The sequence below is a fragment of the Taeniopygia guttata genome, chromosome 1, assembly GCF_048771995.1.
Source record: "Taeniopygia guttata chromosome 1, bTaeGut7.mat, whole genome shotgun sequence".
Classification (NCBI taxonomy): domain Eukaryota; kingdom Metazoa; phylum Chordata; class Aves; order Passeriformes; family Estrildidae; genus Taeniopygia; species Taeniopygia guttata.
The window spans coordinates 38,133,923-38,146,119 of NC_133024.1; the positions used below are offsets into that span (position 1 = coordinate 38,133,923).

The 12,197-nt window shown below is 48.6% G+C and overlaps 1 protein-coding gene across 1 annotated transcript; it reads left to right on the forward strand.

The window, feature by feature from the left end:
- Positions 1-2,179: 2,179 nt before the first annotated feature.
- On the forward strand, positions 2,180-12,197 carry ENDOD1 (endonuclease domain containing 1). The gene is made up of 2 exons (XM_030269617.4): positions 2,180-2,867; positions 8,607-12,197. The coding sequence occupies exons 1-2, from the start codon at positions 2,574-2,576 to the stop codon at positions 9,738-9,740; spliced, it is 1,428 nt and encodes a 475-aa protein (XP_030125477.4). The 5' UTR covers positions 2,180-2,573; the 3' UTR covers positions 9,741-12,197.

A 12,197-nucleotide genomic window follows, 5' to 3' on the forward strand; every position in this document is an offset into this window, starting at 1 on the left:
AGCCTCTCTTGTGTCCCACAACCTCTGCCTGCCACTGAGTGATCAGCTTCCTCATGAGAGGAAGAGGAGGGGCAGGCACTGATCTCTTCTCTGTGGTGACCTGTGACAGGAATGGCCTGAAGTGTCAGGGGAGGTTTAGGTTGGATATCAGGAAAAGGTTCTTCACCCAGAGGGTGACTGGGCACTGAACAGGCTCCCCAGGGCAGTGGTCACAGCACCAGCCTGTCGGAGATCACGAAGCATTTGGACAATGCTCTTGGGCACATGGTGTGACACAGCATGATGATGGCATGAGTCCCTTTAGTAGCAGTGATGTTAGCAAGAGAAAAAAGTACACAGCTCTGTGTTCAAGGGTCACAATAGCTATCTTAAATTAGATAGAAACTGGACAGGCACCTCGTTTGGACAGAAACTCGAACTGGGAGCAGAGGAGTGGAACTCCATGCTGGCTTTCAGCAGATGCTCCTCATGGGAGGTGAGAACCTGAAGGTCCTGCTCTTCAGGATGAGTCAGGTTTATCTGTTTGCTGGTAAATGCAGAGCTGAATTGGTAGACATACCCCAGCCCCATACCTTGAAAGGAAAGAACTCCTCAGAGTTTCCCAAAAGCCCATAAAAGCTCTTGAGGGTCAGAAGACAGCTTGGGGTTGTACATCTGATGAGACAGAGTTGCCGTTTTGAGGCAAGAGGTTGATTCACAGGTCTAGGGCAGAGGCAGGATTTCCACCAGTTTCCTGGCAATCTTTGATCTGTTCAGTGTGCTGTGCCTGCTGTCATGCACATCTTGAGACACCTCATACTGAATTTTCATTGGATTGGGACCATGCCCATCCTGAGGTAATGCATGTCAGCCTTGAAGTGGGGTGTTTAAATTTATTGTCTGACCTAGCTTTGCCTGCTAGTAGGGCTTACCATCCTTATGAAAATATTTTTTCTGCTGTGCAGGTAATTGCAAGTCTGGAATCAGAAAAGCACCTAACAGCAAAGGTTCAGCTTCAGTTCTTGATTTTCCAGGAACCTTTTTACATTCAGGAAAACGAAATTTTATTTCTGTGCTTTCCTTTCCAGCACCTTTCCTGAACATGACTAACTCTTTCTGGCAGGGCTGGGTGACCAGTCATCTGCCTGGACCAAACCCAGGCTCACTTACTACATTTCCTGTTGTTCCCCAGCCTGTCCAGCCTGTCTCTGTCTCCCCTAGCTGATATCACCACACCAAAAGGTGTAGACGTATTTCCTTGTCTTGATACTTCCAGAAGTCATCCCTGAGTAGAGGAATAATAGTCATACAGTGCAGTCTATTTTCAGCCTTTCACAGACTCTTTCTCTGACCTCCAGCAGGCTCACCACCTTTAACCACTCACCATTCCAATTCATAATTTTCAGTATGGACATAATCCTACCTTGTCTGCAAAGTACATGTGGGATGGTAGCACTTGGGAGGTTTTTTGCTTGGAAATTGTATTATAAAAGGGATTTGTGCCTTATTGGCATCTAGGATTTTTTTAAATTGTTGGCAACACAGCTGATCACATCTCACTTCTTGGGTGGGAAAATGCTGCCTTTTCTTGACTCCAAGATACTGCTCTGTGATCTCCTTTCCATCTCCACTGTTTTGAAAACATTAATTTTTCCCAGTCTCTGAAGGAATTCTGCTTTTACCGAGCAGTAGCCGAGGTACCATAGGCAGCTGTTTCTTGGGTGGATGATTACTCTGCTGAACATAAACTCAGAGGAGCAGCTTCATTTCCTTTTTTTGCCAGTGCCATAGGTTTGGCCAAAATGTTCTGTGGTGGATGCTGATTACGGATATGTGGTCCGAGGGTCTTCATCCTTCTGCCTGTGTTAATCTCTTCTGAGAGAGGGTCTCCTGATATGAGGTGATACTGGAGGGTTTTGAGTTCCCAATACCGCACCAGGAGATACGGGGGACGAATGCCTTTCCCAAGCATCTAAGCAGCATGTGGCTGGCAGCAATAGTGATGACAGACACCCCAAAAAGGGGCAAAGAGGACTCCCAGAAGCTCCAATGTTGCCACCTCTCTTCTTTTTCTCCCTCTCCTTTGGCCAGGCTCACGGCTGGAGAGGACAGCTAATACCTTCTTTGGGGTGGTGGAATCTGACTTTGCAGCATCCCCTCTGACAGCCTTAGGAACATTTCTGGCTGTGTCAGCCAAAATTCCTGCCGGGGACTGCTGCAATGCAGCACACCACACCCCCGCCGGCGCTGAGCCCCAGCCTGGACAGTCGGTGCCGCTCAGCCCCAGCCCTGCCGCTGCCATGGGCGTCCCTCCTCCCCTCGGCCGGTGATTCCAGGTTGCCTGGCATCCCCTCCTGCGGGCGGCCGTGCCCGTGCCGTGCGTCACAGCAGCCCCGCTCCCGCGTTCGGTTCCCAGCGCGCTGCCCGCGGGACGCGCCGGCTCCCGGCCGCCGCTCCCGGATTGCATCGCCCCCGCCCGCTGCGCCCGAGCTCCACACGCTCCCTGCTTCGCTGCTGCATGGACTCTGAGCGCAGGTCCTTTGCCGTACCCAGCGGAGGCAGACGGGGCTTCCCTCGGCTCCGCGGAGTGCACCATGAAGACGTCAATTGTATTCTTGCTTTGCATCTCAGTTTTCCCAGGCTTTTCCCAGGGCAGAGTTGTTAGAGAGGATGAAACTGGTTTTGCCGAGTGTAACGTGTTCTTCTCTGGACAAGTCCCACCCGAAGGATTTACGGAGCCGTTCCATGTGAAAATCTGTCAGCAGTACAACAAAGAGCCGCGCTTTGCAACCCTCTACAGCACTAAGGACAAAATCCCTCTTTATTCAGCTTTTAAGTTTACAAAGCCAGCTCAAAGTGAGGAGGAGAACTGGCTGGTTGAACCGCAGGTAAGGCAGCTTTTCCTTTGCTGACTAGCAACTCTTCCTGGAGAACATTTCCTCTGGGAAATGAAAGCTGGGGCTAGAATTTTGCAGAGGAGGCAGGAACTCTGCTTGTTGAACTTCTGTTGGTATGAATATAGCATGAGCAAAACTTATTTTTGTGCTTGGAAACGGGCAAACAAATAGTTTCTTGTCCCAGGGAGCTTATAATGAAAACTGAGAGGCTGCTGCATGAAAGTGCAGTGCCAAGGGAGAGGAAAGCCCTCTCTGACACCAGTGATGTGTTTGTCCTGCCCAGCCAGCTTTCGTGGGCAGGGAGCGCTGCTGGTGGGTTAAACATTGCAGTGTCAAGTTCAGGTTTGTTCTGTTGCCAGTACGATCACAGTGTTGATAGGGGTTCTTTAGCTTCACTGAGCAGAGATAAAGCATCCATTTGTGGTTCACCAAGTTGATGCTGCAGCTTTTCAGTGTGTCCCAGTGTTGCAGAGTGAGGTAGGAATATGAGTTGTTGTGTTATGGGGCGTGCAGGTTTCAGTCAGGTCAGAAGTATGCAGTGTAATATGAATCTTGCCAGAGCCTCAGTGGTTTTTGTCTCCCCTGCCACTTGGCATGTTTAACCAAGGCCTTCAGGCTGTTCAATTTAAAGTAAATCTGGTGCCCTAGTTCTCCTTTTTATCCCTTCTATTTTTTAGATTTTTCAGCAGTGATAATGACAAATATTGTAGCAAACATCAGGCTACCCATCTGTTGAGCTCAGGAGAGATTATCAGTGTGCAAGGGTGTTTATTAGGGCAGGAATGGCTGCAGTGTCAGAGCAGTGTGTTAGAAGTGTGGCCCTCAGCTACTGGATGTTGCCACAATCCTGCGGTGGCTCACTCCTCTGCCAGGAGAATGCTGTGCTTATTTTTCTCATGTGTGGTGATGAGATACTAAGGCCACAGGCATTGAAGACAGGAGATATTAAGTGGTTATCTTAGCCTGGACTGTCTTCTGGCTCTCTGGGCTGGGTCTTGAGTTGCAGGAGTTTCTAAGAGCCTTTTGATCTGAGCTCCTTCCACTTCACAGGCAAGCTGTGGGAGCTTGCCCTTTTAAAACAGAGGAAACTTTTTGCAGACTCTGTTGTTACTGAGTTGTGGCAGGGTGGCAAATTTTTAAAGAGCAAAGGGGACTGTCTGGCAAGAATCTTTGGTCAGTGCCATGAAGGCAGCAAGGTAAAGCAGCAGAGATGAAATCCTTTTCCATTTGCCTTGGCCAGTGACACCCATCACCTCTAGCTCCCATATCTTCTCTTGCTTCTTGTGGTCCAACTCTCCCACCCTACCTAGGTAGGCTCAGGAGCTGTTCCTGCCATGGAGCAGTGGGCAGCCCCCCACCCCCCTGTCCAGTAACTTTGGTTCCCCTGGACCTCCCTTGAGCTGGCTTCTCTGCCCTTCCTGTTCCATCCCTTTTGACCCTCATCTTGTCTTGGTTCCTGCCAGCACTCCAGAGTCCCAAACCTTGTGTGTCCTGCCACCAAGACCTTCTGCAGCCTCAGAAATAGTAGGGCAGGTGCTACCTTTATTTGATCTGGCTTCTCCAGAGCAGCCTCACAGGCTGACAATAATGGGTCTACTGAGACCCCACTATAATAATAATGAGACCCCACTATAATAATAATGAGACCCCACTAATGGGTCTCCTTCATCCACTAGTGAAATGCAGATGTCTCAGAGGCAGGTGTCAGCAACTCTGCAGTTCCCTGGAGGAAGCTCTGACTATGACAGAAAAGTACTAGGACACAAAAAGAAAAAAAAAAAAAAGAAAAAAATAAAATAAAAAAAAAATCTGCAGAAGATGTAAGGGGAAGAAATCAAGAATATGAAAAATTCCTATAACTCAAGAAATGAGTGCATACAGCCCTCTCAGATACTGCCACTTGGAGGAGAGAGTGGGGAAGGGTTTTCACAGCCTTTATGTGTGTTCTACCAAGGCTCTTCAGATGGCTGCTGAAGGGAACCCTTAGCAACACCTGCTCTGCAGCATAGACCAGTGAGCTCATATCACCAATTTCCTGGGTAATGTGCTTGCCAAGACAGGGATAGCCAGGTATGAGCTGGCTCAGCTGCACAGTGGCATGTACTTGCACATGGAGATGCAGACACAGAGCAAAGGGAAAGAAATAATAATAAAAACACTCTCAGCACTGCAGTGAGGGCCTCAAGGTTGTCATATGCTTTTTTTTTTGATAATGATGTAAGTGGTGAGGGCACCATCTCACTCCCTCCTCAGGAATGTCTGCCTGAGAAACAAATGCCAAATGTACCACCGAGGCAGTAATTGGGTGAGGAGTGTGAGGAATGTCAGTGCCACCCACTGCGGATTGGCAGCTGGAAACAATGAATTAATTCAGCAATTAGTGAAAAATTAGAGAGCAGGAAGGGTAGGCTGATGAGCAGGGTACTGATGGGACTCCCCCAGGCGCAGGTCTGAAAACCTGCTCTGCCACAGATTTCCTAGGGGTTGAGAGCAAGTTACTCAGGTGTCTTTTACCTCATTCCATTTTAATTGTCCGAAAATCTCTGTGCTTGATTCTTTCTGTAGCTTAGAGAGAGATGGAAAACTCTGGAGTTGCTTTTTCCATCCTAATTTATGAGGGGCTGGATGAATTGCCTTGTGTTTTAATTTGGTTAATGGCTACCACCAGGCAGACAACCAAGATGGGATTCTTGCCCAGCTATAATGCAGCTACCTCTGAGCTGCTCTTGCAATCTCTCTTGGTAGAGAGTCATGAGAGCAGGCACTTCTAGAGCCACTCGTGAATGTCCTACTGCAGAAACTTCAGCCTAAGATGCGGTGTGCCTCTTCCCTGAGGTATGAATCCCAACTAAGGTTGGATCACACATTTCCACTTCAATCAAAGGTGTAAGGGTGCCTGAGGAAGTAGTGGTGGGAGAAGGAAGCTGAAGTTCAGGGATCCTACATACCAGGGTGGGGAAGGTAGGGGGTGGCAGAGTCCTGCCTTATTAAATGACCAAACTCAATGGAAGCTGCCTGCCCTAATAACTGTGTGTTGCCATACTTCTAATCCCCCTCTGCCTCTGTCCCTTCTGTCAAACTGCACCATCCACTTAATGGCACTCATCAATATTGTTATATGCTAACATCCATACAGGCTGCAGGCACATAAGTTATTTTTAAACCTCCACTCTATGACAAAGAGTTTACCTGTCTGCTTGGATTTTGCCCTGAGCTTTTCCAGGTTATTTGGACAGGTGGCTTCATGGCTGACCCCATGAACACAGATATGTTTTGGGATGACACAAGCCAGAAGCTTTTTGAAGCAGGGAGGAAAGGTATCTTGCAATGCAGATTAGATGCAGTGCTGAGATGGCCTGCCTTTGGGATTGAGCTGGAGGAGGCATTAAAACCTCAGCTACACATTAGTTATGACAAACCATAATAGGAGTTATTATAAGCATAATTAGGTGATGTCAGAGCGCCTGACACATGAGCAGCAGACAGCTTCATTTTTATCATATTTGTTTTTAATTGCACCCAAACAATCTTGATGGAATGTGCAAAGGCCCCTGCAGCTGGACAAGTAACCAGGGATGTATTTACTTGATTGGATCCTCAAGATTTTCATGCAGGAGCTCTCAGGGAGAGAGAAATTAAATTTGTTCTGCTTCGTGTAATTTGGTAATTTCTGCCAGGAGACAGAGCTGGTCCATTTTAGGTTTATGTGTCCTTGTAGATTGGCAGCTACTCACCATGGGAATGAGATAGGGTGAGTGTCTCTGGAAGGGTGTAAAACTCCAAAGGGCCATAGCACTGAGGACAGTTCCTGGGCACAGCCTCACATCTATGCCCAATCCCCCTCACCTCTTGCATGCTGTTAAACACACTGGGCACATCCCTTGTCCCATGGCACACCAGCATCCCATCAGAAGGGGAGAATGGCAAGGGAAGGGGGGCAGGAAGAGACGGTGATTTTGTGGAATGCAAAATGTCTGGCCACATCAGCCAAATGCAGTCTGTTGTTTGGGGTGACTGAACTAGAGGAGCAGAATAAGGCAGTAAAAGTGCAGAATAAGTCTTCTCAAGCAGTGCATTTAGAAAAAGCTGTGACTTGTGCATCAGCACATGGGACTCACTATGATCCTCCCAGTCCTGAAGAAATAAGCACCAGATGCTTCAAAAAAAAAAGAGCAAGAAACCTCCTTAACAAGAGGTGGGGTAATGCAGCCCTCTGCAATATCCAGGCTTGGCACTGTGACCAAGCTTGTGCAGAAGGAGCCTTGTGCCTTGACTGCAGGGGTTTGGCTGATGCAGGAACCAGGCAGAGCTCAGCTCCCCGGTAAGTGTGATGGACAGTTGCTGACACTGGCCCTTTCACCCTGACTCTCAGCACAGGCTTGTGCAGAACTGTGAGGAGGTGATGTGCCACTAAGAGGATGTAAACTCTGTGTAAGGTTGCAAGGTCATAACTGGGTATCTGTCCAAGTGTCCTGCAGGGTGGTCAAGAGGCAAGGATGGATGACCTGGCAATAATTCAGTAGACTATGAACTGTCTGCCATAGATGTCTCCAAAGTGCCTATTATATAGTGCAGTAAACAATTTATGGGCCAGGGGCAAAGGCAGAAGGTTTAATTGGGACAGCACAGTGCAGGGACCTGAGGGCCACAGCCTCAGAAACAGAGACTACACAAGGCAGTGACTGCCAGAGATCATCTGCCGCCCCTGAACTTCTACCAACATGTTCACCCTCTAATTTGAGGAACAAAACGACAATTTGGCGCAGCCCTCTGGAGCGGCTGCAGGCAGTGACAATAGGAATGACTATGGATCAGACAGAGCTGTGGCCACCTGAGAAAGAGCTGAACACACCCTGCCATTTAGTGCTTCTCCTCCCACTGCTCTTCACCGCCTCTGCCTGCCCCCTTCCCTCACACGTGGCTCCAGGACAAATCCCCGAGGCAGTAATTGCTACCTCTGGCTCCACTGCATGGGAACCACAAGCAGGCAGCACAGATTCCATCGAGGACCTTTGGTGATGGCACCCTCACCCATGTTATGCCAGGAGCTGTGTGGTCATTAAGGATGAGGTTCAGACTGTTAATGACATGAGGATCAGGTTGCTGATGACCAGCCCTGCAGTGGCCCTAGGAGCTCACTGCTGTGACTCCTGTTCAAGGTGGGGTAGTTCAGGTCACCTGCCATGATGTCTGGCTTCATTCTTGCTTCTTACACAATAGGTGGTGAGTGGTAAATGCCTTCTCTAGACATCTTATACACCATGGCTTGTTTGGTCCTTTTTCTTTCCCAATGACTTGGATTTGATAGTTCAGAGGGGCTTAAAGTGCCATGGTTAAGTTCTTAAATGAACTGCAGGGTACCACCACAGTAGGAGGTGAAAACATGACCCTAAATCTAGCCATCTATTAGTCTTAAAAATCTCTTTTAGGACAAATTACAAGTCAGAGGCTTGGTATATGGGGCCTGGTGAGATTTTGAAGTCTGTACTGTGCTGTGTACCAGACTGGAGAACTGCAAATATCCTTTGGAGCCTGTGTTTGGCAGAGAAGCTAAGTAGATAATACACTCCTCTGAAGCACTTCAAGGAAAGTAATGAGAGGGTGCAGGATATAATCCAAGGCATGGCGTGTACTAGCAGTCCTAATGTTAAGTATAGGTCAGGGCTCATTTTACACATTGTTTTCTAGGAAGGTGAATTGCATGCAGTAACATTCTTTCTGCTCTTTCAGATAGATGATCCGGAAAATTACTTGCATGAAATGGTGCATGAAGCTGATATTGGTGGCACTGTGGCTAACCTTGGTGCAAATCAAGCCCTGACCTCAGACTACGTGGGCTCTGGCTATGAGAGAGGCCTTCTCAATCCCAGTTTGCTTAATGAGGAGGATTTCCAGGTGGCCACTTACACACTCACAAATGCTGTCCCTTTGAGGCCAGCTCTGAGCAAAAGCTGGCACAGAGACATTGGGAAGGTAGTGGAGCAAGCTCTGATCCCTCACTGTTCCAAGATGGATCATCTGTATCTCCTTGCAGGTGCAATTCCTTCCAGCGTCCAAGTTAAAGGCAAGGTGTCAGTGCCAGAGAGCCTCTGGCTGGCAGCCTGCTGTGATGTTCCAGAGGGATGGTCCCTGGGACTAGTGAAAAAAATCAATGATGAGAACAGCTTGGCAGACCTCACGGTGAGAGAGCTGGAGAAGCAGCTTCTACCAGGAGTTCACTTGTTCAAAGGCAACTGTGGGAAAGACAAACAAAGCCAGGAGAAAAGAGAAGCAGTATTGCAAGTTGTCAGTCAGATCCGCTCTGGAGAGCAAGTGGGAACAAGTAACAACCCGGAGACCAAAGAGGGTAGCTGGGTGAGAAAAGTGGCTGGCATCATTGCTACCCCTTTCATCAAACTTCTGGAACTCCTCATCTACATCTTTGTGGAACTGGTGAAATTTGTGTTTTATTTTCTGTGGCTTGTTGTAAAGCGAGTTGTTGGTACAATTCTGGATGGAGCATACAGCCTGTGGAAAGGGATGGTGTCCTACCTGAAAGCCGTCAGCATGGTGCTCATCAGCATCCCCTATGATGTTGGGAGGGTCATTGTCAACATCTTCCTGGGCTTCCTGCAGATTGTTCAAGATGTGCTATCCCTCACCTACAGCATCCTGAGCATCCCCGTGGCGTTTGTCCTTCACCTTGCTGCTTTCCCTTACCACACCATCTGTGCCATTCCCTCTGTCCTTAAAGACATGGCCACTGGGATCAGGGGCACCTTCTCGCTGTTCATTGGTGCCATGGCCACGGTTCTGCGGGAGTTTTGTTACCTAGCTGGTCACATCGTCAAACGGTTTGTCCCTAAAGGCTCTTCTGATGACTGATAGGAACAGAAACCAAGGCTGCAAATACATGGAATAAAGGAGGAGTGAGGCAATGCTTTAAGATTCGTGGCCAAATGCTGTCAATTTCATTCTGGTATTTATTGTAGTGACATTAATAATAATGAACTGACTGGGGAATAACAAGGAAGGCCAAGGCAACGTCGCTTGGGGCCGCCACCACTGTAAACTCTAGTTACTGTCTGGTGTAAAAAGTTCGGGTTTTATCGGTGCAGGCCGCAAAGTTTCTGTGATTTGCAGGTGTCAAGATGCTTTCTCTGGGAAATGCACACTAAATGTGGTATGAGGTAATGTCTTTCTGGCTGTGATGACACTGAGACTTACGCAGTGGCAGTGAGCTCTGCAGAAGCCCAGCCCTTCCAAGGAGTAGGTGGTGGTGGTTAGGGGAGGAATGACTTACAGAGGGTTTCTGGGACTTGATGAAAGGAGAGGGAGGTAAGAGTGCAAGGGGGTGGGAAACAGCAAGGAGCAGGATGGAATAGGGAAAAGGTGGCTGCATTATTCATTTCTCTGGTGTCCCACTGGAGGGGATGCAGCTGGGTATATCTCATAGTCGTCAGGCCTTTCCAGACATCTGAAATTGCATGGATCTTGCTGCAAGGAAAGACCCACTGCCCATTTTTTTTGCATGGTGGGAAAGCATTTTTCTTTAGCCATACTAAGGTCACCTTCCCCCAACCCTTCCTTGCTTCCTTGCTCCTTCCACCCTGTCTGAAGGTCTGAGCCCTGAATCTTCAAGATGTGGTGTTCTCTGAAGGTCTAAACCCATGAATGTCTTAGCCCTGAAGCCCTTGTGTCTGCTCCAACGCCCAGCAGATCTGGGAGCCAAACTTTCGGATTCAATTTTTTTGCCAACTGCCTTGTCTCCCTTGAGAGCTGACTGCTCCTAAAGCACACAGGGGACTATGGACTATCAGGTGGGAGGAGAGGCAGGAGGGATCCCAGTCTGCAGCTTTTGTTTTGCTGTGTGAAGACCCACACATAAAAAGACACCTTAATGTCAGAGGCAGAACCAACTCCTCTTCTACACTGCACATCCTCTCTGCTCTCTCCTCACCCCTTCTTCCCTCTGCCAGCATGAGCCATGTCCCCCAACATCTGTGACACTGGAGCTGGGTCACACATCAGGGCTTTGCAGGGGCCAGCAAGTGTGTGCAGCCAGATGAGGGGCACAGAGACATCTGCCACTGCTGGAGAAGGGCACAGGAATGCTGCCCTTCCCTGGAGCTTGGCTCAGCAAGGGGGTTTGGAGCTCTTGGTGCAGTTGCCTGCAGAAGGGAGGCTTCCTGTCTCAGCAGCATTTACTTTTTGCTGGACTCCACGAGGCATTTGGGAGGCCTACATACATGATTCCTTCCTTTCACACCCATCTATGTCTCTCCCTCCAGCAACAGCTTGGTGTGGACCCCTGATTACCATAGCATCCCATAATGAGTCCCAGGAGTGAGCAAGCTGGTGCTGCCATCTCAGTAGTGCTGTGTTGGTGGTGGCCTGTCCTGGGTTGAAGAGAACTCAGTTACTAACACGGCAGCTTTGCCTCTGCATTGCATAGCCTGCAGTAAGGCTGAGCTGGCATGGATGGATTCAGGGGGAAAAGGAGATTTGGCTGGTTCATGATGGGACAGAGTTGTTTCTTTAGCTCAGGGGATGTGCTCAGTGCAACCAGATGTGTGTGCACATTCCAGCCCAGCACACCCTGTTCAGCAGCGATGCAAATGGCAAAGCTGGGCATGCCAACAATGGTGACAAAGTGGGGGAGCAGTGGCATGAGTGGAAAGAGAGGATGACTCCTTGCCTCACCCTTCATGGGCCACCGCTGGTTTGTGGAGAAAGAGAGGCTGTCTGCAAGCAGAACTGGCTTTGCTCAAAAGGAAAAGCAGCTTTTGTGTGCCAGTATGGGTTGTATTTGGGTGAAGTCAGTGGCATTTTGCTATAGGAATGTTGGGTGCAAGGGCAAGGTCACAGCTCCTAACAGGCAGTGGATGCTCTCCAAACTGAACTGAACTGGGGTTGCCACCACCATTGCTACCCCACCTAGCTCAGGCCAGCACGTCTCTGCTGCAGCCAAGACTTCTGACAGCAAGTGGACAGACCTTGAAATCCAAGGCACTGCAGCTCTATAGGATTTATTATTATTAAATAGTACTATTAAAATTGTCTTAACATGCTCAGATTTCAAATGCTAAGTACAGCAACTGGCATGGGGCATTTTCTTCTGTGTGCACATTTCTTCTTCAGCACATTTCTCTTCTGTGCTGTGTGTCTGAGCAGGCAGTGGGAAATCTGCCTTGAACATCGAGCAATTATCACAGAACAAGCAACATCCTGCAAAAAACCACTGTTTGAGATTCTTCCTATCTAGGCATGATTTATGGTTCCTGAGCTTTCCTCTATCCTTGGAAATGTATGGCTTCAACAAAATAAAATGACTTTTCCTAA

Bases quoted from the DNA above. Each gene is read 5' to 3' on its own strand.
- ENDOD1 (XM_030269617.4), top strand. From the start codon at position 2,574: ATGAAGACGTCAATTGTATTCTTGCTTTGCATCTCAGTTTTCCCAGGC. The intron at 2,868-8,606 runs GTAAGGCAGCTT...CTGCTCTTTCAG, and splicing joins ACTGGCTGGTTGAACCGCAG to ATAGATGATCCGGAAAATTA.